The sequence below is a fragment of the Numenius arquata genome, chromosome 24, assembly GCF_964106895.1.
Source record: "Numenius arquata chromosome 24, bNumArq3.hap1.1, whole genome shotgun sequence".
Taxonomy (NCBI): Eukaryota; Metazoa; Chordata; class Aves; order Charadriiformes; family Scolopacidae; genus Numenius; species Numenius arquata.
Genome location: NC_133599.1, coordinates 5661188 through 5689147, shown reverse-complemented (window position 1 = coordinate 5689147; position 27960 = coordinate 5661188). Strand labels below are relative to the sequence as shown.

Sequence of the window (27960 nt, the reverse complement as noted above, 5' to 3'; positions counted from 1 at the left end):
CAGTACGCGCTGACGTCACGGGCAGGGCCGCCCCTGGCGCCGTGCGCGGCGGCCGCAGTCCCCGCCGCAGCGCGCTGCCCGCCGGCGGTACCGGAGCCTCCGCCGCGGCACCGGCCGGGCCCAGCTCATCCGTACCGGGCTAAACCCAACCAAACCGGGGCGTTCCCGCCTGCCCGCCCCTGCCCGGTACCGCCGGCGGCCCGCCCCGCCGCCTTCTCCTCAGGATGTCGGTGCCGGAGCCCGCCGGCGGTGAGGAGGTGAAGCAGGCCAAGGAGGTGGAGGACGCCGAGAAATATTCCTTCATGGCCACCGTCACAAAAGCCCCCAAGAAGGTAGCGGTACCGGCGGGGGCCAGGCCGGTTCGAGGGAGAGCAGCCCCCGGTTCGGGGAGGGGGGGTGGGGGGGCTGGCCGGGCTGTGGGCAGAGCAGCCGGGGGGGTGCTGGGGGAGCGGGCACCGGGCCAGTTTGGGGGGTGGTTGGGCATGGGGGGGTGGGGGGGGGCTGTGCCCATTCAGCGGAGGAGAGGGACATCGGTACCGGCGAGGGGGGGGGGGGGCTGGTACCGGCGAGGAGGGAGGGGCTGGTGGCGAGGTGGGGGGGGGGCTGGTACTGGGGAGGGTCGGGGGGGGTCGGTTTGGTACCGGCGAGGAGCGGGGGGGGCAGGGGGGACGACGACGACACACACGACTGTGTCTGGTGAGGGGCAGCTGGTACCAAGTGTCAGGGGTGGGGGATACTGGCCCATTTTGGGGTGGAATGGGGGGGAGATTGGTTACTGGGGAGGGAGGGGGCTGTACTGGGACCCGGTCCTGGCCGGGATGGGGATGTTGGGGGTACTGATGGGGGGCTGGGGTTGGGGGGAGATGTGGCTCGATTCAGGGGGGCTGGGGCCAGGCCCGGTCCCAGTCTGTGAGGGGAGGAAGGTGGGGAGCAGAGTGTGGGGGGGCTTGGCTGTGGCATAGGGTGACCCCGGGCAGGGGGACAGGTAAGGTCGGGGGGAGCGGGACTGGGGGCTCCGTGTGTTGACACCACGGTGGGCACTGTGTGCGTGGAGGTGACAGCGCTCGGGGGGGAGGACACAGAGGTGGGGGATCCATTAAATAGGACGAGCTGGCAGCGGTGACCTGGAGAACCTGCTGTAGGTCACTCTGAAGGGCGGCAGGAGGAAATGGGGAATTTTGGGGGCCGGAGTTTGGGGAGGGGTGATGGAGGTGCGGGTGGGAGCACCTTTGGGTTCGGGGAAGAGGCTGCCAGAGCAGCCCCCGGCGCTGGGCTCTCCCGAGTCACCTCTGTACCCTTTCATCCTTGAAGGCCTTCACGCAGGAGTTCCTGAGATCTCCTGCTGCTGCTCCCCACCATCCTGGGGGGGGTGGGGGTGGCTTGTGGGTGCTGGTACACCCTTATGGGGTGCACGGGTGGCACCGTGGGGTGGGCGAGCACTGGCCATGCCGCCGTGTCAGGGTGCAGGACCTCTGTGAACTCGGGTAACCGGCATTTAGATGGGTGAGATCATGGAGACCCGTGGAGCTGCCGGGCTCGGGAACGTGCCGCTGAAGTCCCGGTCCTGCCAGTGAGGCGGAATCGTGCTCCCAGCCCCGGACGGAGCTGCGCAGCCGCAGCCGGAGGTCCCCCCCGCTGTGCTGAACACGGTGTTCCCCCTGGGGGGCTGCAGCCGACTGCCTCTGCGCTAAGCCAGAGAAGTCGCAGTAAATGGGAATGTTCTCCCTTTTTCTTCCTTCCTCCGGCCCCTGGTGGGATCAGGGCCCTCGTGGAGGGGCTGCTGCCCATCGGCTGCCTTCCAGCCATCTCACCTCACCCAGACCCCCGGCTGTCATCGGGGAGAGGGGGTCTGGAGCCTCTCCTTGCTCCCCGGCCCTGTTTATCCAGGCTGTGGACGTAGCCTGGAGGAAGGAGCGGAGGAATGCGGAGCTGGGATCTGCCTCTTCCAGCAGTGGCTCAAACTCAGGGGTTGTTTTTACCTTCTCGTTACCGTCCTCTTCCAGAGAGACAGGGAGTTAACGGCGCGAGGCTGATCTGAGAGAGGGGAGCGCAAACTGCTAGTCCTCAAGTATCCTATGGGGCCAAAATGCGCATCGTGAAAAAAGATGCGATGTACGTGTAGGGGGAATGGATCCGGCATCCTCGGAGGCCGAGTTTGCTGGTGTCTCCGGGGGTGTGGGATGTCCTATCACCTCAAATTCGCCGCTGTTCAGGAGGAGCCGCAGTCGGGCTCGGCGGCCGCTGCAGCTTTTCCTTGGCTGGGTGAGGATATCCAGGGTGCCCAGAGCGACGCACGCCATTTGAGGCTGATACCGTCAGCAGCCGGCGAGATGTCGAGGAGCGCGCGATGCGGCTGAGGTCAAGGAACAAAACGCTTCGGGGCCAGTGTTTTCTTTGCCTGGCTAGTTACTGCCGATAGCGCTGGGTAATAGCGGAGGCGTTGGCAGAAGGATGAAAGGAAGAGGAAAGGAGAATTGCCCTCCTGAAATAAGACATCGAGTGCCCTCCTCCCTCTCCCCTCTCCCCCCCCCCCCCCAGCTCGGATGCCTTCGAAGCAGGATGGCAATTAAAGCATTAAAAACGCTTTTCTGTTTCAACGCGAGTCCAAGTGACTCTTGCGTTCGCCGACCCCGGAGCTCTCGGCGTGGTCAGGGAAGAAGATGGTTGAGAGAGATGATTTACCAGCATCGGGGTGGGGAAATCATGGTTGAAGCGGCTCCTTCCCTGGGTTTTCAGGCTCCTTGGACTTTGCCGATGCGGTTTGCGTGAGGCGTTTGGAGATGGGGAGGGTGGGAATGCGGCCAAGCTTCAGTGCAGGCTCCATCTCCTCCGTGTGACCTGCCACCGAGTGGCTTTTCAAAGAGGAGCCTTAACTCGGGCTGGCGCTGGGGGACGGGACCAGTGTGCAGGGGAAGAGCCAGCGTGAGCCCGCGGGCTCCCTGTGGCCACCTCGGGGAGCATCTCTGAAGCCACGTTGGCCCCACGGGGCCCTGAGAAGAAGCCAGCATCATCCTTGCCGTCGACAGGGTGCGTCGGGGGCACCCGAGCTGTGCCACCAGCCGGGGGGGGGGGGGCAGATCGCTGACATCTTTGTTTCCTCTCTTGTCAGTGACTTGTTTAAGGTGAAAAAGTGAAACGGCGGGAGGTAAGAGATTAAGAGATTAAATATGATCCACTCTGGATTTAAGTAGGAGCCGACACAGCTGGGATGAGCAGAGCTGTAGCCTTTCTGCAGAAATGGGGGGGGGGTTTCCCCCCAAGAGCTGGGGGGGGGGGGGGTCGCCTGGCTCTGCCGAAGCTCCTTTTTTTTTTTTTTTTTTTTTTTTATTTTTTTGGCTGCAGTTGATGGGAAATTGGGCTGTCAGCAAAATAACACCAGCTTTGGTCGGAGCGAGGCGGTTCTTTGACGGGGAGTGGTTTGAGGGCCGAGGTGAGCGATGCTGAGCTTTCTACTTTCTCCAGCGTGTGCCTTGACGCTGCTGGGGGTGGAAACTCTGAGGCTTGTGGCGAAACGAATACGAGCTGGGGGCGAAGGGGAGAGCTCAAGGGCAGGTTGCGCTCTTCCAGATCCCCCTGCGCCATCACCGCCGCGTCTGGGCATCTGCTCTTCTGCCTCCCTGGAGACTGTAGGTGCCCTTGACAGCGGTTGATTCCCAAATCCACGTCAGCTGCCCAGCGGAGCCTTAAACTCCCGGCTGAGCCCAGCCGTGGGTGCCCTCGAGCGGGCAGGACACGTTGCCGTGCTTAGACGTGGGTGACAAAGCAGGGGGAGCTTGGCAAGCGTTGTCCCTGCCTGTCACTTCCCTGCTGTGTCCCTGTCGTGTCTGTCGGGTGGGCTCTGTCACACCTGGGTGCCGGCAGACGGACGGACGGACGGACGCTCTGCACCCAGATGTGCTTACTCATGCAGCACCGTCTGGGGTGTGAAATGGGCTAAAACCTCGCAATTTGCTTCCAGGGAGGTGGGCTCTGTGGCACCTCCGTGCCCCGAGGAGCTGGGGAACCCATGGCCGGTGTGTTGGGGTTGGTGCCGTGCCCCTGCGGATGCCGGCGCCGGAGGAATCCCGCAGGGAATGCTGATGCCCGGCACTGTCGCTCTGCAGGGAGAGCGAGCCGGGGCCCTGGCGAGGGGGTGGCAGGAGGAGGGGAAGGCTGGGGAGCGGGGGGACGGAGCCCCTGGGGACCCCGGGGAGGGTTGGATGCAATCTCTGAAGCATCATTTCTCCCGCCGCTGCCTGCGGAGCCGCTCTCCCGCTGCCTGAGCCGTGTCTGACCTTGCTGCAGGCTCCTGCTTCCCTGCCCCACGCACAGCCCCATCCCAGAGCCGCCTTTTCTGCCCCGTTTTTTTTCCCAGTCCCGAGTCATCTCAGGTCCCTGCAGCTCTGCCAGGCCGGGTGCTAATGAACCACCTTCGCCTTCCGTCTGTCGGGGGGTGGGGGGAACGAGACTGTCCTTGTTTGTACTGACAGGGTGCCTGGAGCCGCTCGTTTTCCCTCTTTCTTTAATTTCATCCCTTAGACTGGGTGCTCATAAATCCTTCTCCGCCTTTGTGTGCTGGCCCAGGCCGGTGGCCACCGTTTCTTCTCCTGCTTGTTCAGCCAGATGCCGTACGCTCGACTGTCTCTGTTTCCTTGCCCAAATCCTCTGTCCTTTTGCTTTCTCGCTCTCCTCTCCCTGCAGTTTTTCCTCCTCCCAACAAGATGCCTGGGCTGGGCCGGGTCCACGGCTCGTCCTGCTCCGTGGGGACCAGCTGGGATGGGTCTGGCCTTCCTTGGGGTGTAGGAAAACCCTGAGAAGTGAAGATGTCGCTGGGGTTAGATGGTCCCAGGCTGAGCTGGCCATACCCTGACCCATGGCGAGAGCAAACCATGAGGGTGCTTTGACCAGAGATGGTTTCCTTGGAGGCTGGGAGCAGGCAGGTCGCTGGTGGTGCTGTATTAAATGACAGAATGGTAATGATTTTCATAATAAGTCACCCTTGGGTCCTTCTCATCACTTGGGCTTTTTGGAGCATCTTCTTGCTCCAAAGGTCCAGAAGGGAGGCCTGTCCTTGTGACCCAGCACTGCTGCAAGGTCAGAAGATGGTTAATTAAGTTATTGGACTGGAGAGCAGGAGGAATGGAGATTTTCAGGGTCTGAGGGACACAAAACGATGTGCCAGGGTGCGTGGCTCTTGCTTCTCCCTTCTCTTCCTGCAGTCCCATGAGGTAGGCTGGGTTTCCCCTCTGATCCCTGGCCTTTGGAAGTGGGAAAGGAGCTGGATCTTCATTCTCCGCAGTCTTCGGCAACATCTTGTGTCATCTTTTGACGGTGTGGGTGTGAGGACCACCCACCTGAGCAGCGCTGATTCTCCTGCGAGCCCCTGTGCTTGGTGGGAGGCTCCTTCCCACGTGGGCGACCAGCTCCGGAGCGCGGGCAATCTGCTGGCGGCAGAAACTCCGTGTTTTCTTTAAGCCTTTCCCAAAATGCGGGATTATCTTCTGCGAAGGCCCAGCCTATCACAGTGCTTTCTTTGGGACCCACACAGTTTTCACCGTGTTTTCCAGCCCATGTGAATGATGGAGCCTGTTCCTGTGCTCCCTGATAGAGGTTGAGACTGGAATTATTTCCTTCCAGAAACCAGCTCTTCCAGGCCAGGTTGGAGTTGATCCTTTGGGATAACCAGTTATCCCAATGCAGGGGAAGGTGTGGGACTGGGCTGAAGAGATTTGCTCATCCCTGGCTGCATCTTTTATCATCTGGAGCTTCCGACGTCGGGGTTTGCAGAGGGCTCGGTGCGTTTCCTGCTGAGCCCTTTGATCAGGGCTGCTTATCTGAGGACTCTGACTCACCTTCACTCAGCAGATGGTGGTGACGTTTGAGGTGACTGTCCCCGGGCCCTTGCAGCGGGTGCAGAGGACCTTGTGCTAACGCTTCTGCTGAGCGTGACCCAGCTCTTTCTCAATGGGACCCTGGGTTGTTGGATCAATGCAGGGACTGGGAGCTGCTGGAGGAGGGTTGGGAGGTCCCACCAAGGAGGAGCATCTTGTTGCCATCTCAGCAGGGAGCCCCATATCAAATCACTGAATGGTTAGAGTTGGAAGGAGCCTTAATGACCATCCAATTTCAACCCCCTGCCCTGGGCAGGGACACCTCCCACCAGACCAGGTTGCTCCAAGCCCCCTCCAACCTGTCCTTGAACCCCCTCCAGGGATGGGGCAGCCACAGCTTCTCTGGGCAACCTGGGCCAGGCTCTCACCACCCTCACAGCAAAGAAGTTCTTCCCCACATCTCAGCTCAATCTCCCCTCTTTCAGTGTCAAACCCTTCCCCCTCCTCCTATGGCTCCCCTCCCTGATCCAGAGTCCCTCCCCAGCTTTCCTGGAGCCCCCCTTCAGGTACTGGAAGGCTGTTATAAGGGGCCCTTATTCCTGGGGACTTGGCCACCTCCAGCAGTGCCCAAACCTGGTCCCCACCGTCCCCCTGTAACCTTGGGCTAAGCATCATCCTGACACGGATCCTCGGTGGGGCACGATATGGGGAATGGGGAGCTCCAAAGAGAAAGCTTTGTCACTTTAGGGTGGTTTTTTGAGCAGCAGATCTTCCCCCGTGGGCTCCCTGCCTCCGAGAAAGCGGGATGCGGAAGCCGGGGGGGTGGGGGGGGCTATTCATGCCTTTTGGAGGCTGCCCCTGTCGCATTGGGCTGCTGGAACTGTGAATTTTAATTACACTTCGGGATCAATACGGTGGCCTTGGTAACGAGCTTATTGCTGCTGCAGAATCTGTTTACTTCAGGTTGGTGACAGCCAAAGAACTTAGGTGGCCGGGGACATGATGTTCCAGCTCGTCAAACAGGCTGCATTGTAATTGGGGTGAGGTTCCCGCGGTCTTCGGAGGTGGCTTCATGGGGACAGCTTCCCCTTGGCTGCCTCCTGCAGCCTTGGAGCTCTCACTGGCGGGACCCATTTGAGCTGCCTTAATTCAGGAGCCATGATTTGGGGGGTGGGCTGTGGGAACATGGTTTATTTATCACCTGGAGTGCTGTGTCCAGCTCTGGAGTCCTCGGCACAAGAAGGACATGGACCTGTTGGAGCGGGGCCAGAGGAAGCCACGGAGATGCTGGGAGGGCTGGAGCCCCTCTGCTGTGAGGACAGGCTGAGAGAGTTGGGGGGGTTCAGCCTGGAGAAGAGAAGGCTCCGGGGAGACCTTCCAGCCCCTTCCAGTCCCTAAAGGGGCTCCCGGAAAGCTGGGGAGGGACTCTGGATGAGGGAGGGGAGCCATAGGAGGAGGGGGAAGGGTTTGACACTGCAAGAGGGGAGATTGAGCTGAGATGTGGGGAAGAACTTCTTTGGTGTGAGGGTGGTGAGAGCCTGGCCCAGGTTGCCCAGAGAAGCTGTGGCTGCCCCATCCCTGGAGGGGTTCAAGGGCAGGTTGGAGGGGGCTTGGAGCAACCTGGTCTGGTGGGAGGTGTCCCTGGATGGTCTTTAATGTCCCTTCCAACCCAAACCATTCTGTGATCCTATGATCTACAAGGTGTGGGCATAGGGAATAGCTCCTTTTGCCAGGAGAGAGAAGGTAGGCAGCCTGGAGCAGAGGTTCCTCGGGGCTTTGTCTTGCCGAAACTGATGTTTTGGTTTCCTTCCAGCTGGCCTGGGCTGAGGTTCAACCTGTGTCTGCTGTTTTCCATCTCCTCCTTTCGCCTCCCTGCAGGGAGCCCCGAATCTCGCACATTCTTGCACCGTGAGGAGAGGTTTGTGTCCAACCTGGGCATGTTTTTTTGGATTGAGAGCATCTGGCCGATCCCTGTTGACCTTGGAGCCGTCAGCCTACTGCAGGCAGCGCAGCCGGTGTCTCCCTGCGTTCACCAACCCCGTCTCCAAATATTCTCCAAGCTTGCCATCCCAGGGATGTCATTTCTTATCCCTTCTGCCCCCTTTAAGAGTAGGGGTCTTAATTTGTTTGCAAAAAGGGGTCGGCTTTGCTCCGACACAAGGAGTCGGTGTCTGGAAGGGTGATGTTTGTCCATCCTGGGAGTGATTCCTCCGAGTCCGGAGCAGGGAACAGCCTAAGCTGAAGGGGGTTTCTCTCCTGCCTTGCCTTTAAGCAGATGTATCAAAATCAAAATCTTTTCCAGGGCTGAAAATAGAGTATTTTGGGAAATGAGAGATGGGCAGCTCTAGGTGATACGCTGCGAGGGGGTTTTGGGGGGCAGCCAGGGGGTCATGGGGGGGGATGTATTTCCCATTTTCCGATATTTCCCGACTCTCTGGGATGTGTTGCAAACAGGCTGCTCCTCTTTCGATGCCAGGCGGTTTTCCTTAGAGCTGTGGCAGAGGGATGGAGGCTTTTCTACGAGGAGCTGGAGCCTCCCTGGGTGGTGGTTGCTGTGTCGGTCCCTTGAAAAGCCAAAAGGGGTTTTGAAATGCTGTGATTTTGCAGGCTGGATCTTGGGGGGGGGAGAAGGGAGGCGGGGGTGCTGCCAGGTGGGCTGATTCCTTCCCCAAAACACGGGCTGCTTCAGTATCATGGAGGAGAGGTTTGGTTTTTTCAATTTGTTGGTTTTTGGGGTTTTGTTTTGGTTTTTTTTTGGTGGCTGACCCTCTCTTAAGCCCCATGTGACGGAGCTGCCCGAGCCCTCTGATAGCACTTCCAGGCGTTCCCTGGGTCTTGCACAAGCTGTGGTTGCAGAGGAGTTTTCCAATTAATTTAAAAATTGATGCCGATTAAAGATGCTTCCCTAGCAGCTCCCACACACAAACGCATTTCCGTGGGCTTCCAGCTCCGAAACAGCCCGGTGGAGGCTGTTAGTTCCTCGGTTTGATGCTGCAAATGATTTAATCCCCGGTCCCGTCCATGCAGTGCTCCCGGCGAGGTCGCTCCAGTTAATACCAGTTGCCCCATTGCCCAAATGCTTGGTGTGCCCCAGGTGCGGGGCTGGGAGAGCACTGGGGATGAATCCAGAGGTGAGAAATCTGGGATGTCTCTAAACCGATGGCTTTTTGGGTTGCGGGAAGCGATGTTTGCCCGTCCCAGTAGCCGTGCTGGGCTCGTGGCACCGTGGAAGTTCACTGCCCTTAAAGATCCCAGTATTAGACTTCTGAGCTTCCTGCTGGGAAAGAAATATCCCTCTGCAGTAAAGCCGGGAGCGAGCCTTGGCCTCGATTCCTGGAGTCCAAGGACTCGATGCTCTATCTGCTGGTGGGTCCCTTCCCTCTGCTCTCGCTGGAGGCAGCGCACCTTTGACCCCAAGGTGTTTATAAGGCAGTAGTTAGTCCCAGTTACTATTTAACAGCTGGGCACTCGAAATCACATTTATTTTATTTAATCCCACCTTCTGTTTATTTTTCCTTTAACTAGCCTTTCCAGTGATTCCCGTGATGACTGAAATCTTGGCTGGTGGTTTCCAGCCTGTTAATCTTTGGAATGGGCCCATTTCTTGCCTGGTGGTTCTTCTTCTCTGCTGAGCTTTGGGGCTCGTGTGAAAGTCCTTAAAGTCCTTAATTCTCCTCTTATACTCATGGAAACTTTTTTTTTTTCTCCCCCTACCTAGTGTTTTACCCAACCAGCCCTTCTCTGCCAGCAAAGGATGGAGGGCTTGGCCCATCAGGGCTTGGCTGGTTTACTCTGCCAGGTCCTTGATGCCCTTTTATTTCCTTGTCGGGAGCGGTGTAAAGGTTTCCAGGCAGAGATTTGGCTGTGGTTCCTGCTCGGGGAGTTTGCCAGGCAGGTCTCTGCCTCTCCGGAGAGGAAAAAACCTGCTCTGTGAACCTTTTGGGAGCCAGAGGTACAGCTCCAAGGGATACGGAATTCCGCACTCATCCTGCTTCCATCCCCGAAGCAGCGCAGCCCCCTCGGGCGGCTCTTCCCAGCTGCCTTCTCCGAACAAAGCCCTTTGAGGTTCCTTCTAAAGGTTTGAGGAACCACCAGGAGAAAGTCCTGCTCTTGCAAAGGCCACTCCTGGAGCAGAAGCAAGTCCTGCTCCTCCATAGAACTTCTCTAGCTGGGGTTGGGCCACTTCTGGCTCTTCCCAGGGTCCTTGGGGTGCACTGCCAGTGGGTGAGGAGGATCAGGAGATGCTTGCAGAGCCCGTGTTCTGCTCCTCCAGCATCCCAGCAGCATGGTGGGGCTGATGCAAGACCCCCCCTGACTACACCCATCCGATGTTCAGGCTGGAGTGTCTTTTGCTGCTGAGCTGGTTTGAGTGGGAAATCTGGTTGTTCCCTGAGCTTGGCCGTAACCTTCTGGGAATTCCTGCAGCTGCCTGTCATCCAGGTGTGTGCTGGCTCGCTTGGCCACGGCTTGGAGGTGGTAGGACGGGCTGGTTTATGAAGCACGGAGCCAATTCCACCTCAGAAACCTCCCCTGGCTGGTGGTTTGGGCGTGAGGACGGTGTGTGGTCGGGGGGGGAGCCTTCCTGATCCCGATGCCCCCATCCCTCTGCTCCGAGTACCTAACTTTTCCTTTCCTTCAGTCCTTATGGGATGCTGTCATCCAAAAATCCTCCTCCAGGGCTGGGTGACTTCCCAGGAGAGGAACCTTAAAAACATCCATGTCCACCTTGCTGATTTTCACCCCAAAAATCCACGTGTCCTCTTGGGTCGTGGAGCGGGAGTGGTGTCCCCCCTGCCACAGGAGGGCTGGGGGCTGGGACAGTGTCCGGAATTCTGTCCTGTGGGAACAGGGACATGCTTTCCCAGCCTGCAAGCAGGACAGAGGGGCTCCGAGGACAACAGCAGCCAAGTCCTTTAAACAAACAGAGTGCCCTGGCACGGCCACGCTCGCCGGTTCCCCCGGCCACGGCGGGACTGTCGCCAGCCCCGGGGCCAGCACGGGGGGCAGACACTGGGAACCTGTGGCCAGCAGGCTTGGGATGGCTTCAGCCCCTCGTCCCAAGGGGGCCAAACGTGGCAGGAGGCTGTGGGTGGCTTCAGGAGGGCTCTTTCTTCCCGGTCAGGAAGCCCGGGGTCCCCTCTGGAACCCGAGTGGCTGCAGGAGAGGAGCCCAGAAGAGTGTTGTCCCCTCTCCAGGGAATAAACCTGCTGCTCAGCTCAGCTCTTCTTTTTGACCTAGAATAGAAGAAAAGCCTCACGCTGGTTGGTTTTCTTTTCTTTTCTTTTTTTTCCTTCCACTGATGCGTGGCCGAAGAGACCTCAGCCCCCGGGGCTGCCTCTTCCCTCCCTCGCTGCCGCCTTGACTGAACGCGGGGACTCGCTCCCGCGCGGAAGTGGATTAAAACAACTTGTCACTGAGGCAGGAGCCGGCTCCTCCTGAGAAAACGAACCCTCGGCGTTTAAAACCTGGGCGTTTGAAGGTGTCCATCTCCTGGTCCGCAGAATTCGGCCCTGGTAGAAGCTGCCGATCACCTCTCGTGTGCCAGCGGGGGCTGATGAGGAGGACGAGCTCTGATTTGAGCCGGGAAGGGTTTCTAGTCTGGCTGAATTTCCAGGAACGACAAAGAAATGATGAATTTAAAAGAAAAGGTCGCGTCAGGGCTGCCTTAGCAGCGCGGGCAACCGGCAGCGTCCTCCCGGCAGCCGCCAGCGAGTTTTTGTTGGGAAGAGGAGATGAAATAAGGGGAAACTGGCTGCCCTGAATAGTCCTGCTGCTGGTTTTCTACAGTTAAAGGAAAGGTCCCAGCACCCTGGATCCTTCCAGGCTTTCTCCCGGGATGGGCAGAAGTGGGTTACGGAGACTTTTTTCACTTTCCGGGGGAAGTTGTGTCACGGTGAGAACATGCTCTGCTCCGATTTTGCTGTTTGTCCCCGTGTCGTCACGTCTACGGACGCGGTGGAGGAAATTTAGGGTTGGGCTGGAGGGTTTTGGGTGGTTCATTGCTTCCTTCTCATCCTGGGTGATGCGCGGAGCCTCCTCTCATTACCCCCCCTCCACCCCCAGGGACTCTGGGGCCGTAAGGACACTTTTTTACACCACCGTGGATGTGCTGTCACTCCTCTTGTTCCTAATTAAAAATAATAATAATAAAAGAAAGGTTGCTAAGGCAAACCTGGTAGTGGTAAGAGCTTGGAGCCGTTCCCCTGCACGTGTCCTTTCCCCCATGGAGCCTGTGCCTTGGTGAATGGGGTCAGCGTGTGGCCCCCAGGGGTGGCTGTGGGTCGGTGGATGCTTTCCAGATCCTCCTCCTCCTTCTCCTCCTTCTTCTCCTTCCTCAACCTGCTTCAACGCTGTCCCCCGAGGCTGCGCGGGATGCAATCGGGGATGCGTGGCACGGCAGAGGAGCTGGAGCATCCTCTCCGGAGCCTTTTCTGGGGACGCAAAGAGTTTTAACGTTAGAAGAGTGGTGCTCAATGGATTTAAATCCAGCTGGCGGCCGGTCACAAGTGGTGTGCCTCAGGGCTCAGTGTTAGGACCATTTCTGTTTAATGTCTTTATTGATGATCTTGACAAGGACATAGGGTGTATCATCAGCAAGTTCGCAGATGACACCAAGCTAAGCAGGAGTGTTGATTCCCAGGAGGATAGGGAAGCTCTACAGAGAGACCTAGATAGGTTGGATCATTGGGCCAAAATCAATGGCATGAGTTTCAACAAGGGCAAGTGCCAGGTTCTGCACTTGGGCCACAACAACCCCAAGCAGCGCTACAGGCTTGGGGAAGTGTGGCTGGAAAGCTGCCTGGAAGAAAGAGACCTGGGGGTTCTAATTGACAAGCGGCTGAATATGAGCCGGCAGTGTGCCCAGGTGGCCAAGAAAGCCAACGGCATCCTGGCTTGTATTAGAAACAGCGTGAGCAGCAGAAGCAGGGAGGTGATTGTGCCCCTGTGCTCAGCACTGGTGAGGCCACACCTGGAGTATTGTGTCCAGTTTTGGGCACCTCAATCCAAGAGAGATATCCAGGTCCTGGAGCGAGTGCAGAGGAGGGCAACGAAGCTGGTGAAGGGCCTGGAAAACAAATCCTATGAAGAGCGGTTGAAGGAGCTGGGACTGTTTAGTTTGAGGAAGAGGAGGCTGAGGGGAGACCTCATCACTCTCTACAACTACTTGAAAGGACACTGTAGAGAGGTTGGTGCTGGTCTCTTCGCACAGGTAATTAATGACAGAACGAGAGGGAATGGCTTCAAGCTCCAACAGGGTAGGTTTAGACTGAACATTAGGAAAGAATTTTTCACAGAAAGAGTGGTCGGGCATTGGAACAGGCTGCCCAGGGAGGGGGTTGAGTCACCATCCCTGGATGTGTTTAAGAGCCGTTTAGATGTGGTGTTGGGGGATATGGTGTAGGGGAGAACTTTGTAGTGTAGGGTAGATGGTTGGACTCGATGATCCCAAGGGTCTCTTCCAACCTGGATGATTCTATGATTCTAAGTGGGGTCTTTGTCTTGTGTGAGATGGATGTGCTTGGCTCATCTGTGCCCCGAGGTAAATCCAGCTGGATTTACAAAGTCCTCTGCAGCCCAGAGGCCTGGGGGGGGGGGGCGGAACTTCTCTTTCTTGGTAAGCTCCAAAAGCTGCTCTCTAGCCGGGTTGCTGGGGAAAAATGCCAGATAAACCATGGAGGATGGCACACCCAGCAGTCACAAGCTGGTAGCAGTCCAAATCTGGAATCTGTTTGCCCTTCCGATGTTGTAATAATTAAACAAACGAGGCTGTATGTGCCAGGGTTGCGTGTGCTGTTGGGTTGGGGACCGCCCGGCCAATGTGCCCACGTAGGGGCAGGTACCTTCTAACGAAGGGAGAGGCTCGTTAAAGCTGATTGTGGTGGTTTTGGGCAGGACCAGGCAGTGCCAGCCAAGAAAGGTGGTCGGTGTTTGCCTTGGGAGAGCTCAGGGGGATCCTCTTTGGACTCTTTTTGGGATGCGGTGCCGTATCGCAGCAAGGTCAACGCTTTGTCACCTCCTGCCCGGCCAGACAGGGGTGGTTGGAGCTGGAAAGGAGCCGGGGCCGTTGTTGGGAAGGGTGGGATCTCTGTGGGAATCGGGCACGGTCGGGCCAGGTTTCGCAAGGGGAGGAAATGTACTTGTGGCTCGGCAGGTGGGAGCGGGCAGCGTTCAGCGCTGCTTTGTGAGAAACTTGGCAGGAGATGTCGGATCCTGGTGTTTTCCTACAGGACATCTCCCAGAACCCCCCCCGCCCCTGCTCTACCGTTCCTGGCACAGGGCTCCATCAGGACCCCAGCCTGATGCTGGAAAACACCCCGGCTCTGTTTCTGCGCGGAGAAATCCGGGCTGTGTTGTTTTACCTCCTCGGTCACGAATCGCTGGGATGAAAAAAATATTTTCCTTGCTCTTGTGTTCCACCCGGTTGGAAAAAAACCCATTCCAGCGAGGATGAAGTTTGGGATGCGATTCGCGCTCGTCCTCTCCGCAGCCAGACGGTGGTCCCCATCCCAGTCCCTCCTCATCCTCAGCTCGGGGCCGGGGATGCCGTTCATTCAAATTCCCATGACAAGCCGAGGGATTACGAGATTTTCTCCGTCGCCTTAATGCAGCCGGAGAGCCCGCGGAGGCACGTGGAAGGTAACGCGGCCGCCGGTCACGCACGTCACCCGTCAGCTCGGTGGCTTCGCCGTGACCGCGGCGCCCGCTGTCCTCCCCCCTTTATCATCTTCCTCTCGGCTGGGTGCCGGACGCGGCGTTAAATTTGCCGGGCTCGGGAGGAGTTTGATGGAGCCCAACAGATCGTTCGGTGCGGAAGCTGCCTGCGATGTTTGATGATAATTTTAGACAGGGCAGATTTTGCTAAGCTGCGGAGTTCAGATGAGCTCTGGTAAAGCCACGGCGGGGATTACTGCCGTTAATTCAGCACTTGGTTTCTTTAGCAGTGATTTATTTATTTTTTTTTTTTCCCCCCCTCCCTCCATCCTTGGATTTAAACCCCACATTTTTTTAGAACCTGCTGTTTCTCCTAAAAAGCGGGACCGGGCCTTGGAGCTGGTTCGACACCCACAGCCCGTCTCTCCCTGATGGTGCCCAGTAGATCCTGGTTGATGTGGGGATGGTGTGGAGCTGGGGACTGCAGATCTCCATAGAATGGTCAGAGTTGGAAGGGACCTTAAAGATCATCGAATTCTAACCCCCCTGCCATGGGCAGGGACACCTCCCACCAGACCAGGTTGCTCAAAGCCCCATCCAACCTGGTCCGTCCATCCATCCATCCCCACCTTCCCATCGCATCCCAAACCAGCTTTGCTCCATGAGATCGTGGAGGCAGCACCTTTCGCTGTAGGGAAATGCCCTTCCCTGGGGGTTCCCATGGCCTGGGTGCCGGGAGCAAGGACAGGCACCCACCACCCTGAGCTGGAGCAGCAAAGCCTGGGTTATCTGGGTGTTTTTTTTTTCTCTCCTGGATTCACCTCTTCCCTGGAAACCTTTCTCCTGAGATGGAGAAAATTCTGCAGCTAGCACTTTAAGCTGGTTTAATGCCAGCAGCTGTTTTATGGGGCACGTTTACACCCTCTGGTTTGATGAGTTGCCAGAGGAAGAGATGGGTGCGAAGGGGTGAAAATCTTGCTGTTCTGAAATTACTGATCTTTTTTTTTCCCCTCTCCTCTGGAATTGCCCCTGAGCAATGTGCCAGCAGGGAGGTGGCACAAGCCTTTCTCCGGGCTGTCCGGGGAAGATCGATCCGGGCAACAGACCTTGAAGAAATTCCAGCAATATCATTCCTTGGTTGGGAAACCGCCGGAGCTGCTCCGTGCCCCGAGGACACGGCCGTTGCCTGCCTGAGTGATGTTGCTAGAAGTGTTTCTTCACCTCTTATCTCTTCGTACCAGTTCTCCCAGTGCTGCTGGGGGTTACGATGCCCTCCAGTTCCTCCCTCTGTACCTAATGCCCTGAACCGGTTGCAAAACCAGACCCACAAACTCCGTTCAGCCTTCCCGTTCCTTCCACTAAGGCAAATTCCGTGCGGTTTGCATCAGAGTTGCACGGCATCTGCTGGGAAGTCTGCTCTGGGAAGCAGATGCCAGGCTGTAACGTATCCAGGATGGAGGAGCTGGCTAAAAAACCCACAAAAAAATGCCCGGGAATCCTGCCTGGGTGTGATGATGGACTTGAGCTGGTGCTGGTCTGTTCCTGGAGGTGATGCTGGAGTCACCTCCATCGCCCCACATCACCCCACGAGTCCTCTCATGGACTGAGCGGTGGGTTTCATGTCCCTGGTTCCCTTCCTGAGCAAAACACCGTCATTTTTGGCCCACCAGCTGGGTTTCTCCAGGAACCTTGGCTCCGTTTTACGGCCATCCTAGTGCTGCAGACACCCCAGACTATGCAGATTCCTCCTTTCTGGAATGGATCATCTCAACTAAATACTTTAATTCTTCTCCCCTTGAAGGCTGTTTCCCCACATCAAAGCTTTGGGGGAGCCTTTGGGGTGGTTGCGGTGTGGAAAACCCCTCCTCGAGGCCACTGTGGCCTGTCTCTTTCCATCATCTTGCTTTCTTCAGGACTTTTCTTGAGGTCTCCCGGGTCGGTGGGGATGCTTTGTTAATCCCACTCCCTGCCGTGACGTCTCATCCCTGTTAAGTGGCAAAATTAAATCCTGCAGCGACGCGATCAGAGGGAAGAGGCCGCGCCGGGGGGCTCTTTGTCAGGGTCTCCTGCGTGGCAGCGTGCCGGGGAGGGGGGCATCAGGCTGGATTTACTGGTGCTTTTCCTAATTTCCTTTCATCTCCGGGGTTTTTCTCTTGCAGAAGCAGCAATGAGGCTTTTTGCTGGCCGATCACAGGGAAAGAGCGCAGCAGCTGAGCGGTTTGGGGCTATTTTTCCCCTCTTTTCGGCCCAACGCGCTTGAATTTGATGAGCCGGTGGTAGGTGCCGGAGCCTTGAGTTGCCTCTGGCTGAGAAAAGAAGGAGGGGTGGCTGTTTTAGGGCTTCTCTTACAATGGAAACATCTTTAATGCAGGGGAAACCGAAAGCCAATGCAATGTCAACTGCTTTTTGTTGAAATGTTCTCTCTTGCGGAGTGGTTCTCCCCCGCCCCCTGCTTTTAGTGTCGATTTTGGAAGGATGCGCCGTGTTTTTTAACCTGCGGGATCCTCCGCTCCTGGGGAAGAGCCTGGAAGCACCAGGGATCCGGGTTTCTTCTGGGACCACCCCAGCTTTCTTTCTGCTGAGCTTTTTTGGGGCAGAAATCCCTCGGGAATGGTTGGGGTTGGAGCAGGGTCTCTGCCTGCGTGAGGCTTTTCTGGAGGGCGCACAGTATTTGTGTTGTACAAGGAGCCTGACTTTCTTGGAGGAGTCTCAGGGAGCCAGGGATGGGCTAAAGGGGATGTTTCAAGCCTTGCTGGGTGCTTTTTTTCTTTTTTTTTTTTTTTTTGAATCTTCAGGTTTTAGGCCTAAAATCTGCTTTAACCGTGTACTGATATTAACCTTGTGCTGAGAGAGATGATCAGGCAGAGGAGAGGGGTCAATTTTTGGCATCTGTGGCCAAAAGGAGGGTCAATTTTTGGCATCTGTGGCCAAAAGGAGGGTCATTTTTTGGCATCTGTGGCCCCAAATCTGTTCCTTGATGCTTTTGGCGATGCTCGTTTCTGCGACTACAGCAGTCGAGGTGGACTGAAGGGAACCTCGTGCCCGTAGAGCCCGGGAAAATGATGTGCCGTAGGGAGCACCGGCTGATTTTAGCCCTTCTCTTTCTCTGCCCTATCAGCAAATCCAGTTTGCAGATGACATGCAGGAGTTCTCCAAGTTCCCAACCAAGACGGGCCGTCGGTCCCTGTCCCGCTCCATCTCCCAGTCTTCCACCGACAGCTACAGCTCCGGTAGGTGCCGGGCTCCTTCTCCGTGCGTGGTCCTCTCCCGAATCCGGCGTCGGTGCCGCCATGAACGCGCTGCTCACACCACATCTCAGGATGCTCCACGCTGCTGGGTGGAGGGGATAATTCTGGGGGTTCCTGAAGGTCAGGCATTGATTACCAGTCGATAACCCAATTGTCTCTGGGTTGTTTTAGAGGACAAGAGTGGAAAATTCCTTCTGGATGTTGGTTTTCGTTAGGCAGTTTGTAGTTCGGGCCACGAATGTCTGTGTGTGTGAAAGCTGGGAAGCAAAACGAAGCTGAAACCTGCCCGAAGGGGTATGAGGTCCCCAGATTCCTGAGACCTGGGCTATAACGTGTGTCCCTCTCCTGCTTTAGCTGCCTCCTACACCGACAGCTCTGATGACGAGGTGTCCCCCCGAGAGAAACAACAGACCAACTCCAAAGGCAGCAGCAATTTCTGCGTGAAGAACATCAAGCAGGCAGAGTTTGGGCGCCGGGAGATCGAGATCGCTGAGCAAGGTAAAAGCGGAACCGGGGGTTCCTGGGGCTTGTGGTCGCTGGGAGCGGTGCTCCCCAGAGACCAGGAGCTGAGTGTGGCAACTCCCACACCATCTTAACACCCCCCCCCCCTCTAAATCAGCAGATTGTTTGAGGAAGAGCTAGACGCGACAGCAGGCATTAACGATGCGCGGAATCCATTTCCTAACAGCTGCCGAGCTCTTGCAGGGTTTGATGTTGTGGTGGCTTTGGATGAGAAACCTCAATGGGCAAGGATCTTGCAACACCTTCGGGGACATGAAAACTGAGAGTCCCAGCCCCTTCCCCTGGGGCCTGTGGGAAGCTGAGTTACCATTTCCAGTGGGGGGATTGGGCAACTTTGCTTTCGGGCTCCTTTTAGACACAAGCTGCCAACGCCGTGGAAGGGGAAGATGATCCAGGCACATTTAGAGCAGCTCTTCTGTGGCAGCACCATTTTATTCTTCTTTAGGTGCTTCTCCTCGATGCTGTCCTGCTGCAGGGCTAGTGACTGTCCTTAGCTGCCTTGCTCGGGCAGTGCCTGTCCCAGACCCCTCTCGTTCCGTGGCCCAAATGACAAATGAAACTGGTGTTTAGACCTGGGAGTCTTCTCAGGAGGAGTTTTTTCCCTGGCTGTGGGGCTAGATGTAGCCTGGGAGACCCCAGGGTCCGGCAAAGAGGGGTCTCTCTGTACAAAGCCCTCATTAAAACCCCTTTCTCTTCCTTTTGCAGACATGTCTGCTCTCATCTCACTCAGGAAACGGGCTCAAGGGGAGAAACCTTTGGCTGGAGCTAAAATCGTGGGCTGTACCCACATCACAGCCCAGACTGCGGTGAGTTGCTGCTTATTTGGCGCATCTGGGGTAGGAGAGACCATTTTGTCCCTGGGAAAGAAAGTTTCCCACCTGTGGGCAACTAGGGGGGGCACCTTCTCTTTGCTGGAAATATCTCAGAGAGGTTCTGCCGCCCGTATTTCCCGAGGGCAATGTTTGCTGGAGCCCGATCTCTGATGGGTTCCTCGCTGCCCTGTTGCACAACGGCCTTGGGGGCCCCGTACCGTGCCCATCACCGCAGCCCTGGGCCTGCTGCTCACCCCACTCTCTCACAGGTGCTGATCGAGACGCTGTGTGCCCTGGGAGCGCAGTGCCGCTGGTCTGCCTGTAACATCTATTCCACCCAGAATGAAGTGGCAGCTGCCTTGGCAGAAGCTGGTGAGTACAGCTCGGCCCTTCCAGCCCCTCCTGGCCCCGCAGCTGCGTCCCACACACCTGGTTTGAGGGATGGTTTGGCCCAAAATATCTTTTAAGGAGGAATAAATAAGCCTGAATCTGTTGTGAGCTGTGATTTCATAGAATCACAGAATGGTTTGGGTTGGAAGGGACCTTGAAGCCCACCCAGTGCCACCCCCTGCCCTGGGCAGGGACACCTCCCACCACACCAGGTTGCTCCAAGCCCCCTCCAACCTGGCCTTGAACCCCTCCAGGGATGGGGCAGCCACAGCTTCTCTGGGCAACCTGGGCCAGGCTCTCACCACCCTCACAGCAAAGAAGTTCTTCCCCACATCTCAGCTCAATCTCCCCTCTTTCAGTGTCAAACCCTTCTCCCTCCTCCTGTGGCTCCCCTCCCTGATCCAGAGTCCCTCCCCAGCTTTCCTGGAGCCCCTTTAGGGACTGGAAGGGGCTCGAAGGTCTCCCCGGAGCCTTCTCTTCTCCAGGCTGAACCCTCCCAACTCTCTCAGCCCGAGAGAGCGTTTGATCTCTGTGTGGCCCCTTGGCCCTCCTGTCCGTGGCTTTCCTGCATTGGCCAAGCAGCAGAGAGCTCTGCCAAGCTCAGCAGATGCCAAGGATGCTCCTGTTCTTCTAGGTGTTGCCGTGTTTGCCTGGAAGGGGGAGTCGGAGGATGACTTCTGGTGGTGCATTGACCGCTGTGTTAACGTAGATGGCTGGCAGGCCAACATGGTAATGAGCCTTCTTCCAGCCTTTCCTCTTCCTCCCAGTGGAGTGGGTACTGGGTGCTCCTCACCCTTCCCTCCCTGGGGCTGGTCCTGGGCTCCTGCTGGGGCTGCCTGGGCATCTGCTGGTGGCATAAAGGCATCTGAGCCCCCATTAAAGTGGGATTCCTGGAGAGTGGCAACTGGAACTGGGTTGGGAGCTGCTGTGGGGGCTGTGGGAGGTGCAGGGACAGTGTCCTGTGCTGGTGCAGCCCGGTGGCTTGGGAGCATCTCCTGCCTGAGCTGCCAACAAGTCGAGAAACCTCTTTCCCCCCAGGGTCAGCCCTATGGGAGCTGCCCCAAATGCTCCTCTCCGGACACAGGTCCCATCCCACATCTCCCAAAGAGAGAGGGGGCTCGGCGGGGGACCTTTCCCTTGCGGAAAGCAGATGACGCCTCTCGCTGCTTCAGTGCACGGTCCATGATCACTAATAACGTGACGGCCCGTGTCAGTGGGCCATGACAGCCCTTCCTCTCCACTGTTTGCTCTCGGGGCACAGATGTTGTGTGTCCTTCTGATCTCAGTCTGGTCAGTCAGTGCTGCCTGCGGTCACGTTTCCAGGCTGCAGAGTAGGGGCAGAAAACCCCGTTAGGATCCACCAGCTCCATGCAGGGGGTAAAAAATTCCTCTGTATTTTGGAGGAGACCCCAAATTGCTGGCAACTAGGGGAGCCCAGGAGTCCTGGCCCCCAGGCCTCTGCCCAAAGAGCCCCCATCAGTGCCTGAAGATGCTCCCCAGCTCTTTTTTCCTGTCCCGTCCCCAGCAAATGCTTTTCCCAGTGGAAGGCCTGACTGCTCCATGCTCTTCCTTACCCGTTCTCTAGATCCTGGACGACGGTGGGGACCTGACTCATTGGGTTTATAAGAAATATCCCAACGTGTTCAAGAAGATCCGAGGGATCGTGGAGGAGAGCGTGACTGGCGTGCACAGGTAGGAGGTTTGGGAAGGCTGGTCTGGAGATCTCTTACTGGGTTGTTTCTCTCTTCTCTGACCTGTCTCTGTCCTCGTCCAGGCTGTACCAGCTCTCCAAGGCTGGGAAGCTGTGTGTCCCAGCCATGAACGTGAACGACTCCGTCACCAAACAGAAATTTGACAACCTGTACTGCTGCCGGGAATCCATCCTGGATGGGTGAGTCCCACCCTTCTCCCCCTCCCCGCTGTCACTCTCGCACCGGTGGGTTTGGCTCCGGCTCCTCTCGAGCGGAGCTGGGGCTCTTTTCTGCTTTGCCCTTGCTCTGTGTTTGCAGGACCTGGTTTTGGGGGGCTCTCGCAGCGGTTTCTGCCCTGTGCTGTCAGCGGGATGCGCTTGACTAATCCCAACACAGGTCTCTCTCTGTCCCCCAGCCTGAAGAGGACCACAGATGTGATGTTCGGAGGGAAGCAAGTGGTGGTTTGTGGTTATGGGGAGGTGAGTTTCTCCAGCAGCCATCAGTGGGGGTGTGAGTCAGCTTCTCCCCGAGCCATCCTTCCCCTGAATTCAGCATCCTGCTTCTCCCCTGTGCAAAGAGCGTAGAATCACAGAATGGTTTGGGTTGGAAGGGACCTTGAAGCCCACCCAGTGCCACCCCCTGCCCTGGGTAGGGACACCTCCCACCAGACCAGGTTGCTCCAAGCCCCCTCCAACCTGGCCTTGAACCCCTCCAGGGATGGGGCAGCCACAGCTTCTCGGGCCAACCTGGGCCAGGCTCTCACCACCCTCACAGCAAAGAATTTCCTCCTGAGATCTCATCTCAATCTCCCCTCTTTCAGTGTCAAACCCTTCCCCCTCCTCCTATGGCTCCCCTCCCTGATCCAGAGTCCCTCCCCAGCTTTCCTGGAGCCCCTTTAGGGACTGGAAGGTGCTCGAAGGTCTCCCCGGAGCCTTCTCTTCTCCAGGCTGAAGCCCCCCAACTCTCTCAGCCTGTCCTCACAGCAGAGGGGCTCCAGCCCTCCCAGCATCTCCATGGGCCACCGTGTGCCCTTGATCTAGGAGTCAATCAAACCTGGGCAGCGCTTACCAGGGAAATCTTGCTAGAACCTGCTGGGAGGCTGGAGAACAAGCATCACATTTCCCAGTTTGCCTGCAGATTAGCTGAGCTGCAAATACGACAGTTGCTGGGAACGCTGGCCTGAATTATAACTACCCATGGGGGCTCCCATCTGCTGTCCCTGGACCGAGTTCAGCATCCAGCCCGGCTGTCACCGAGCCTGTGACAGAGGAGGCGGAGGGGCCGGCTGCATCTCGCCGGTGGATAATGTTCTGGCAGAGGGGAATCGTATCACGAACTTGTAAATGATTCTGCCCTGGAAGAGCACGGAGCCGGGAGCTGACACCTTCCCTCCATCTGTGCACCGTCTGCGTGGGTGTTTATCTTCCCGCGCTGCGAAGGGTCTGGCAGTAGCTGCAAATGCTCTTTCCCGGCAGGAACACGCTTAGGAATTTATTTAGACACCGGTGGAGCCCAGCTCTGCTCGACCAAGAGGCTGCGCTGGCTCTGGCCCAGGCGGCTCCTTCTCCAGCCAGGAGTTGTGCTGGGAGTTGTAGTCTCCACGACCTGGCCCGAGTTTTACTGGACTCCTTCAAAACACAGGGGTCCTTCCGCCCTCACTGGTGTCCCCTCTGGATGTGGGTTGGAGTCCCAGTTTGCCCTGCCTGGCTGTGTTCAGTAGAGCTGGGTGATAAGTGAGTGTGTCTCTGGAGATGTTTCGTGTCCGGCAGCATCTTGCTGGTCAGAAAACAGGGCTGAGCGTGGGTATGTGTGGATTATCCAGGTGTTAGCAAACAAACTAAGGTCTGGAGGACCAAATTTCAGTTTAATTTTGTAGTGAGGAGAGGGCTAGAGTCAGAGATGCTGTTAGAGGAGCTCTGCTCTCCCCCGTGCTGATGTGGGGAGCGTGGGATGGAGGATCTGTCCCCTGATGAGCGCAGGACAGCTCTGATGCCAAAGAAAGCCTTTGTTTTAAAGGCAAGTTGGGGAAGTCCGCGCTCGTCCAGGCTGGGTTTAATCTCCTCTTGGAGGAGAGCTCAGGAGGGCTCCTGCGATGCCGGGGGCTGCGCAGGCTGCGAGCGGGTTGGTTTTGGGGAGCTCCTGCCAGCTGGAGGGCTGGTGGCCTTGGAGGGGCAGCTGGGCTTGTGGCAGAAGTGCCACTCACCAGGTACATCGCTGAGCTGCTCCTGGTGTCGGGCAGATGGCCGAGACGAGCATCTCCTGGCCTGGGATGCACTCGGGGGTGTTTTAGGGAAGGGACTGTAGCGTTTTGGGTGTCCCGTGTTCAACTTCACGCTGCCGCTTTGCCTCGGCAGGTCGGCAAGGGATGCTGTGCCGCTCTGAAAGCCCTGGGAGCCATCGTCTACGTCACAGAGATCGACCCCATCTGTGCTCTCCAAGCTTGGTAAGACATTCCACGCTGCTGGTGAGCATCCCTTTGGCTGCTCCCTGGCCTCCTTTAAACCCCGGCAGAGGCAGAAGCGGAGCCAGGGAGGATCTGTGGCTCATCCTGGAGAATATACATCTTGTTTGGGGGGTGATGGGGAAGGGCTGAGGGGGCAGCTTTGAGGGCTGGGGGGTACCCAGGCGGTAGGTCCCGCACCAGCTGGCTTGGGAAGGCTGCTCGAGGGGTCATGCTGAATTCTCCACATGTCCCCCGGCTCCTCCAATGTTTGAGAGAGCAGGTTTGATGCTGCAGCCTTTCCTCTCGCATCTGGCGTCCCTGGGGGCGTGGAAGGATTAGCCTGGTTGCTGCCCGAGCGGTTCGGAGCTCCTGCAGCACCGAGATCCCTCCTGGCCTGGGGCAGAGAGGGCACAGGCTTCTCCTCCTCCTCATCGTGGCCCCTCTCCCCCTTTTTTGCCAGCATGGACGGATTTCGGGTGGTGAAGCTGAGTGAAGTAATCCGTCAGGTGGATGTCGTCATCACCTGCACAGGTAGGGATGGAGAAGGTGCTGGATGAGGCTCGGAGCAGGCTGAGAAGGAGCCGTCGTCCCCAGACGGGGTGTCTCCAGGGCTCTGGGGGAGCTGGGGATGGAGGACACTTCACTGCTAATTTTATAAGAGCAATAGCTGTTCTCTGGCAAGAGCTTTTCCTCCTCCCCCTCCCAGTCTTGCTGTTTGGCCACAGTCTTCCTCAGCCCCTGGTAGGAGGGATATCACAGCCGTGTGTCCCCAGAGGTGTTTTGGGGTCTCCTAGAGCCTGGGACCAAAGCTCAGCCCTCATCCCGTGTGTATCTCTGTTGTTACAGCCAGGAGGGCTCTCATCCTGGTGGAAGTTCATCTGATGTTGGCCCAAACTGAGCTTCTCTGAGCCAAGTGCGAGGAAGGAGGAATCAGAGGGTTTATATTTCCACCGCCTTGGGCTTCATCTGTGTTTTCTCTGCAGGAAACAAGAACGTCGTGACCAGAGAACACCTGGATCGGATGAAAAACAGCTGCATCGTCTGCAACATGGGCCACTCCAACACCGAGATTGACGTGGTGAGTCTGCTGGTGTCTTCGATAGCTGCATCCTCTCCACTGTCCCCACCACGATGACTCCATCCTCTTCCTCCTGCTCTTGCAGACCAGCCTGCGGACCCCGGAGCTGACCTGGGAGCGGGTCCGCTCTCAAGTGGACCACGTCATCTGGCCGGATGGGAAGCGGGTGGTGCTGCTGGCAGAGGTAACGCCGAGAACCGCGCCATGGCGTTGCTTTGGGCCTCTATCAGGAAATCACCACGTAACGGAGAGATAACCAGGTGGAAAGGTGCTAGGAGGAGGTTCAGAGCTCCAGAAAGGGTTTCTTGATTTTTGTTTCTTTTTTTTTTTTTTTTTTCCTCTTTTTGAGGCAGGGGAGGGATCGTGTACCACATGCAGCCCCAGAGGTGCCATCTGGCTCCCTTCTTTTGAGCCCTGAGCCATCCCCATCAGCCAAACGCTGTCTGCTCCTGGCTTGGGCAGGGTTCCCGTGCAGCAAACTGGGTGGGTGTCTCCTCTGCCCAGTTGAGCTCCTCTGGCAGTAGGAGGGACTGGCCCTTTCTGGGGACCACAACATTTCCCTGCCTTAAAGCTAAGGGTTGGGGGGGGAAACTGAGGCAGAATGTGAATGCTCTGGTGGCTTGTGAATCACCACGTGGTGGTTGCCCCCTGCCTCCGGGAGGGGGTAAAGGTGACTCCTCTCTTGAGATTTAATTCCATTTGGCTTTGGGGGTGATTTCAGCTCCCTGCAAACCCCTCCTGCTGTCTCCTAGGGCCGACTTCTCAACCTGAGCTGCTCCACGGTTCCTACCTTCGTGCTCTCCATCACGGCCACCACTCAGGTCCGTACGCTGCAGGGCTGCCGGGGTTGGGGGGGGGGGGGAGTGGGCTCTGGGGGGCCTTGCACGAGCGTCGGGGAGGGGGGATGGTTTGGAAGAAGCTGGGAACAGGCAGTTGGATGGGTCCTTGGGAGGGCAACGTTGCCAGAGATAACGTAGCCACCACCTCCTGGCTGGGATCCAGTTAATGGTGGCTTACTGGTTTGGTTAGAGCTGGGAGAGAGCTTTGGAATGAGCGAGGCTTCATGGCAGAGCTCCTGCTGGAGGTCTCCCCTAGCACAGGTTTAAGCTTTGTCCTTGGGACCTTTCATTTCTACATCACTAAAAAAAAAACCTAAAACAAACCCTGGGATGAGTTTTGGGGGTCTGGAGGTCTGGTTAAAATGCTGCCCAGCATCCGTGCTGGCTCAACTGGGCGGACACGGCTCACGCCTTGTGCTGTTCGTCCTGACTCTGCCTGTCCAAAGAAAACCGGGATTCTTTGGAAAACGATTTGGCTCCGCGCTGTGATCTCTGCGAGCAGCCGAGGGCAGCACGGCCCCGGGTCGGCGAGCGATGGAAGAAACCCTCTGGGCTGGAAACACGGGGGAGGGACTGCGAGGGGGGACGACAGCCACCCTGAACGTGGGGAGTTTCCTTGTCCTCACCCTTGTCACCGATGGGGACTGGGGGCTGTGTTTTGGTCCCCGCTCTCGGCTGCGTGAGCCGGCGCTTGAGGGAGACGCGGTTTTATTTCTGCTGAAGGGGTGGCTGCGGTTTTTGGAGCGATGCCGCCAGCTTAAAGCGAGCAATCCCTTTGTTTTCTGCCTCATGCAGCAACCATAGGGTTTCAGAGAATTCGGGCTGCTCCCCGCTCTCCTCCATCCTCCTGTTCTGATTTTCCCTGGGGCGTTAAGCCCAGATGCTCCAAACAAACTGGGTGGCATCTCATGGTCACCTCTGGTCCTCCCCCAGCGGTGGTGGGATTATGGAGACCCAGATAAGGACATACCCTTGGTTGGAATCCTTTCCTTCAAGACGTTTTGGGAATGGTTGCCCCCTCCCTCAGGCTCCCAAACCCTTATCTCTCTGCTTTGTGCTGTGGGTGTTCAGTGCTGCCCGGCTTGGTGGCTGTCCCTGACTGTCCCCCGGCTGTCCCCTGTTGTCCCTGCAGGCTCTGGCTCTGATTGAGCTTTACAATGCTCCCGAGGGCCGTTATAAACAGGACGTGTACCTGCTGCCGAAGAAGATGGGTGAGTGAGGGGAACCCAGGCTGACTTACCCGCTGGGGCTGGTGGGGGTCAGCGGTTTTGGATGTGGGGAAAAACCCAAACCTAGGCTGGGAAAAAACTTCCAGAGAGAGAATCACAGAATGATATGAGGTTGGAAGGGACCTCTGGAGATCATCTAGTCCAACCCCCTCCCCCAAAAGCAGGTCCACCCAGAGCAGGTTGCACAGGAATGTGTCCAGGTGGGGTTTGAAGGTCTCCAGGGACAGAGAGTCTACCACCTCTCTGGGCAGCCTCTTCCAGGGCTCTGCCACCCTCACAGGAAAGAAGTTCCTCCTCATGTTTAGGTGGAACTTCTTATGTTCCAGTTTGTGCCCATTCCCTCTTGTCCTGTCCCTGGGCACCACTGAAAAAAGACTGGCCCCATCCTCCTGACACCCTCCCTTTAAGTATTTATAGGCATTGATCAGATCCCCCCTCAGCCTTCTCTTCTCCAGACTAAAAAGACCCAAGTCCCTCAGCCTTTCCTCTTAAGAGAGATGCTCCAGGCCCCTCATCATCTTTGTAGCCCTCTGCTGTACCCTCTCCAGCGGTTCCCTGTCCTTGAACTGGGGAGCTCAGAACTGGTCCCAGTGCTCCAGATGTGGCCTCCCCAGGGCAGAGCAGAGGGGGAGGATGAGTTCAGGGAAGCCAGCAGAGGTGGCAGCCTTAAAATAAGTGCAAGTTATTTCGTTTATTTTGATTTTACTTGATGTTCTGCTGCGTGATGGGTGCCCCTTACCCTGCAGCCTTCCCCCCCACACCCCCACCCTGAGGTTTTTCCTGCAACCCTTGTGCCTTTGGCCGCACATCCAGCCCCGCTGACGGTGGATCCATGGCGTGAGATGGCAAGGGCTGCTTGGCCAGCCCCAGCGTGGGGTCCCGACCCTTCTTGTGCCATACGATGAGTCTGTACATCATCTCCCCAGCATTGCCAGGGCTGGGGGTGGGGGGAGTCGTGCACCCCTGACCCCCCCCCCTCCTCCTTTGTCCTCTCCCCCTTCCTAGACGAGTATGTGGCCAGCCTGCATCTGCCTTCCTTTGACGCCCACCTGACAGAACTGACGGACGATCAGGCGAAATACCTGGGACTCAACAAAAACGGGCCTTTCAAACCCAATTACTACAGGTGGGTGCCGCTGGGGGCGTCCCCTTGCAGCGGGACAACGTCACCTCCCCAGGAGCTGTGTCCCCAACCAGCCTCACTGTCCCCTTCCCATCTCTTCCAGATACTGATGGACCATACCCA

The 27960-nt window shown here is 57.3% G+C and overlaps 1 protein-coding gene across 1 annotated transcript; it reads left to right on the top strand.

Annotated features, from left to right (window-relative positions):
• The first annotated feature begins 19 nt into the window (after window positions 1–19).
• On the top strand, window positions 20–27947 carry AHCYL1 (adenosylhomocysteinase like 1). Its single transcript, XM_074163546.1, has 17 exons — window positions 20–332; window positions 17581–17692; window positions 18065–18208; window positions 18938–19038; window positions 19314–19416; window positions 20069–20163; window positions 21020–21126; window positions 21209–21325; window positions 21541–21604; window positions 23480–23568; window positions 24029–24099; window positions 24552–24646; window positions 24732–24830; window positions 25399–25467; window positions 26618–26696; window positions 27720–27840; window positions 27941–27947. The coding sequence occupies exons 1-17, from the start codon at window positions 225–227 to the stop codon at window positions 27945–27947; spliced, it is 1581 nt and encodes a 526-aa protein (XP_074019647.1). The 5' UTR covers window positions 20–224.
• The last annotated feature ends 13 nt before the right edge of the window (window positions 27948–27960 follow it).

What these genes read in the sequence shown, in the direction of transcription:
- AHCYL1 (XM_074163546.1), top strand. Translation starts at nt 225, where the DNA reads ATGTCGGTGCCGGAGCCCGCCGGCGGTGAGGAGGTGAAGCAGGCCAAG. An exon ending in GATCGAGATCGCTGAGCAAG is followed by an intron (nt 18,209 to 18,937) that starts GTAAAAGCGGAA and finishes TTCCTTTTGCAG; the next exon opens with ACATGTCTGCTCTCATCTCA. An exon ending in GGGTGGTGCTGCTGGCAGAG is followed by an intron (nt 24,831 to 25,398) that starts GTAACGCCGAGA and finishes GCTGTCTCCTAG; the next exon opens with GGCCGACTTCTCAACCTGAG.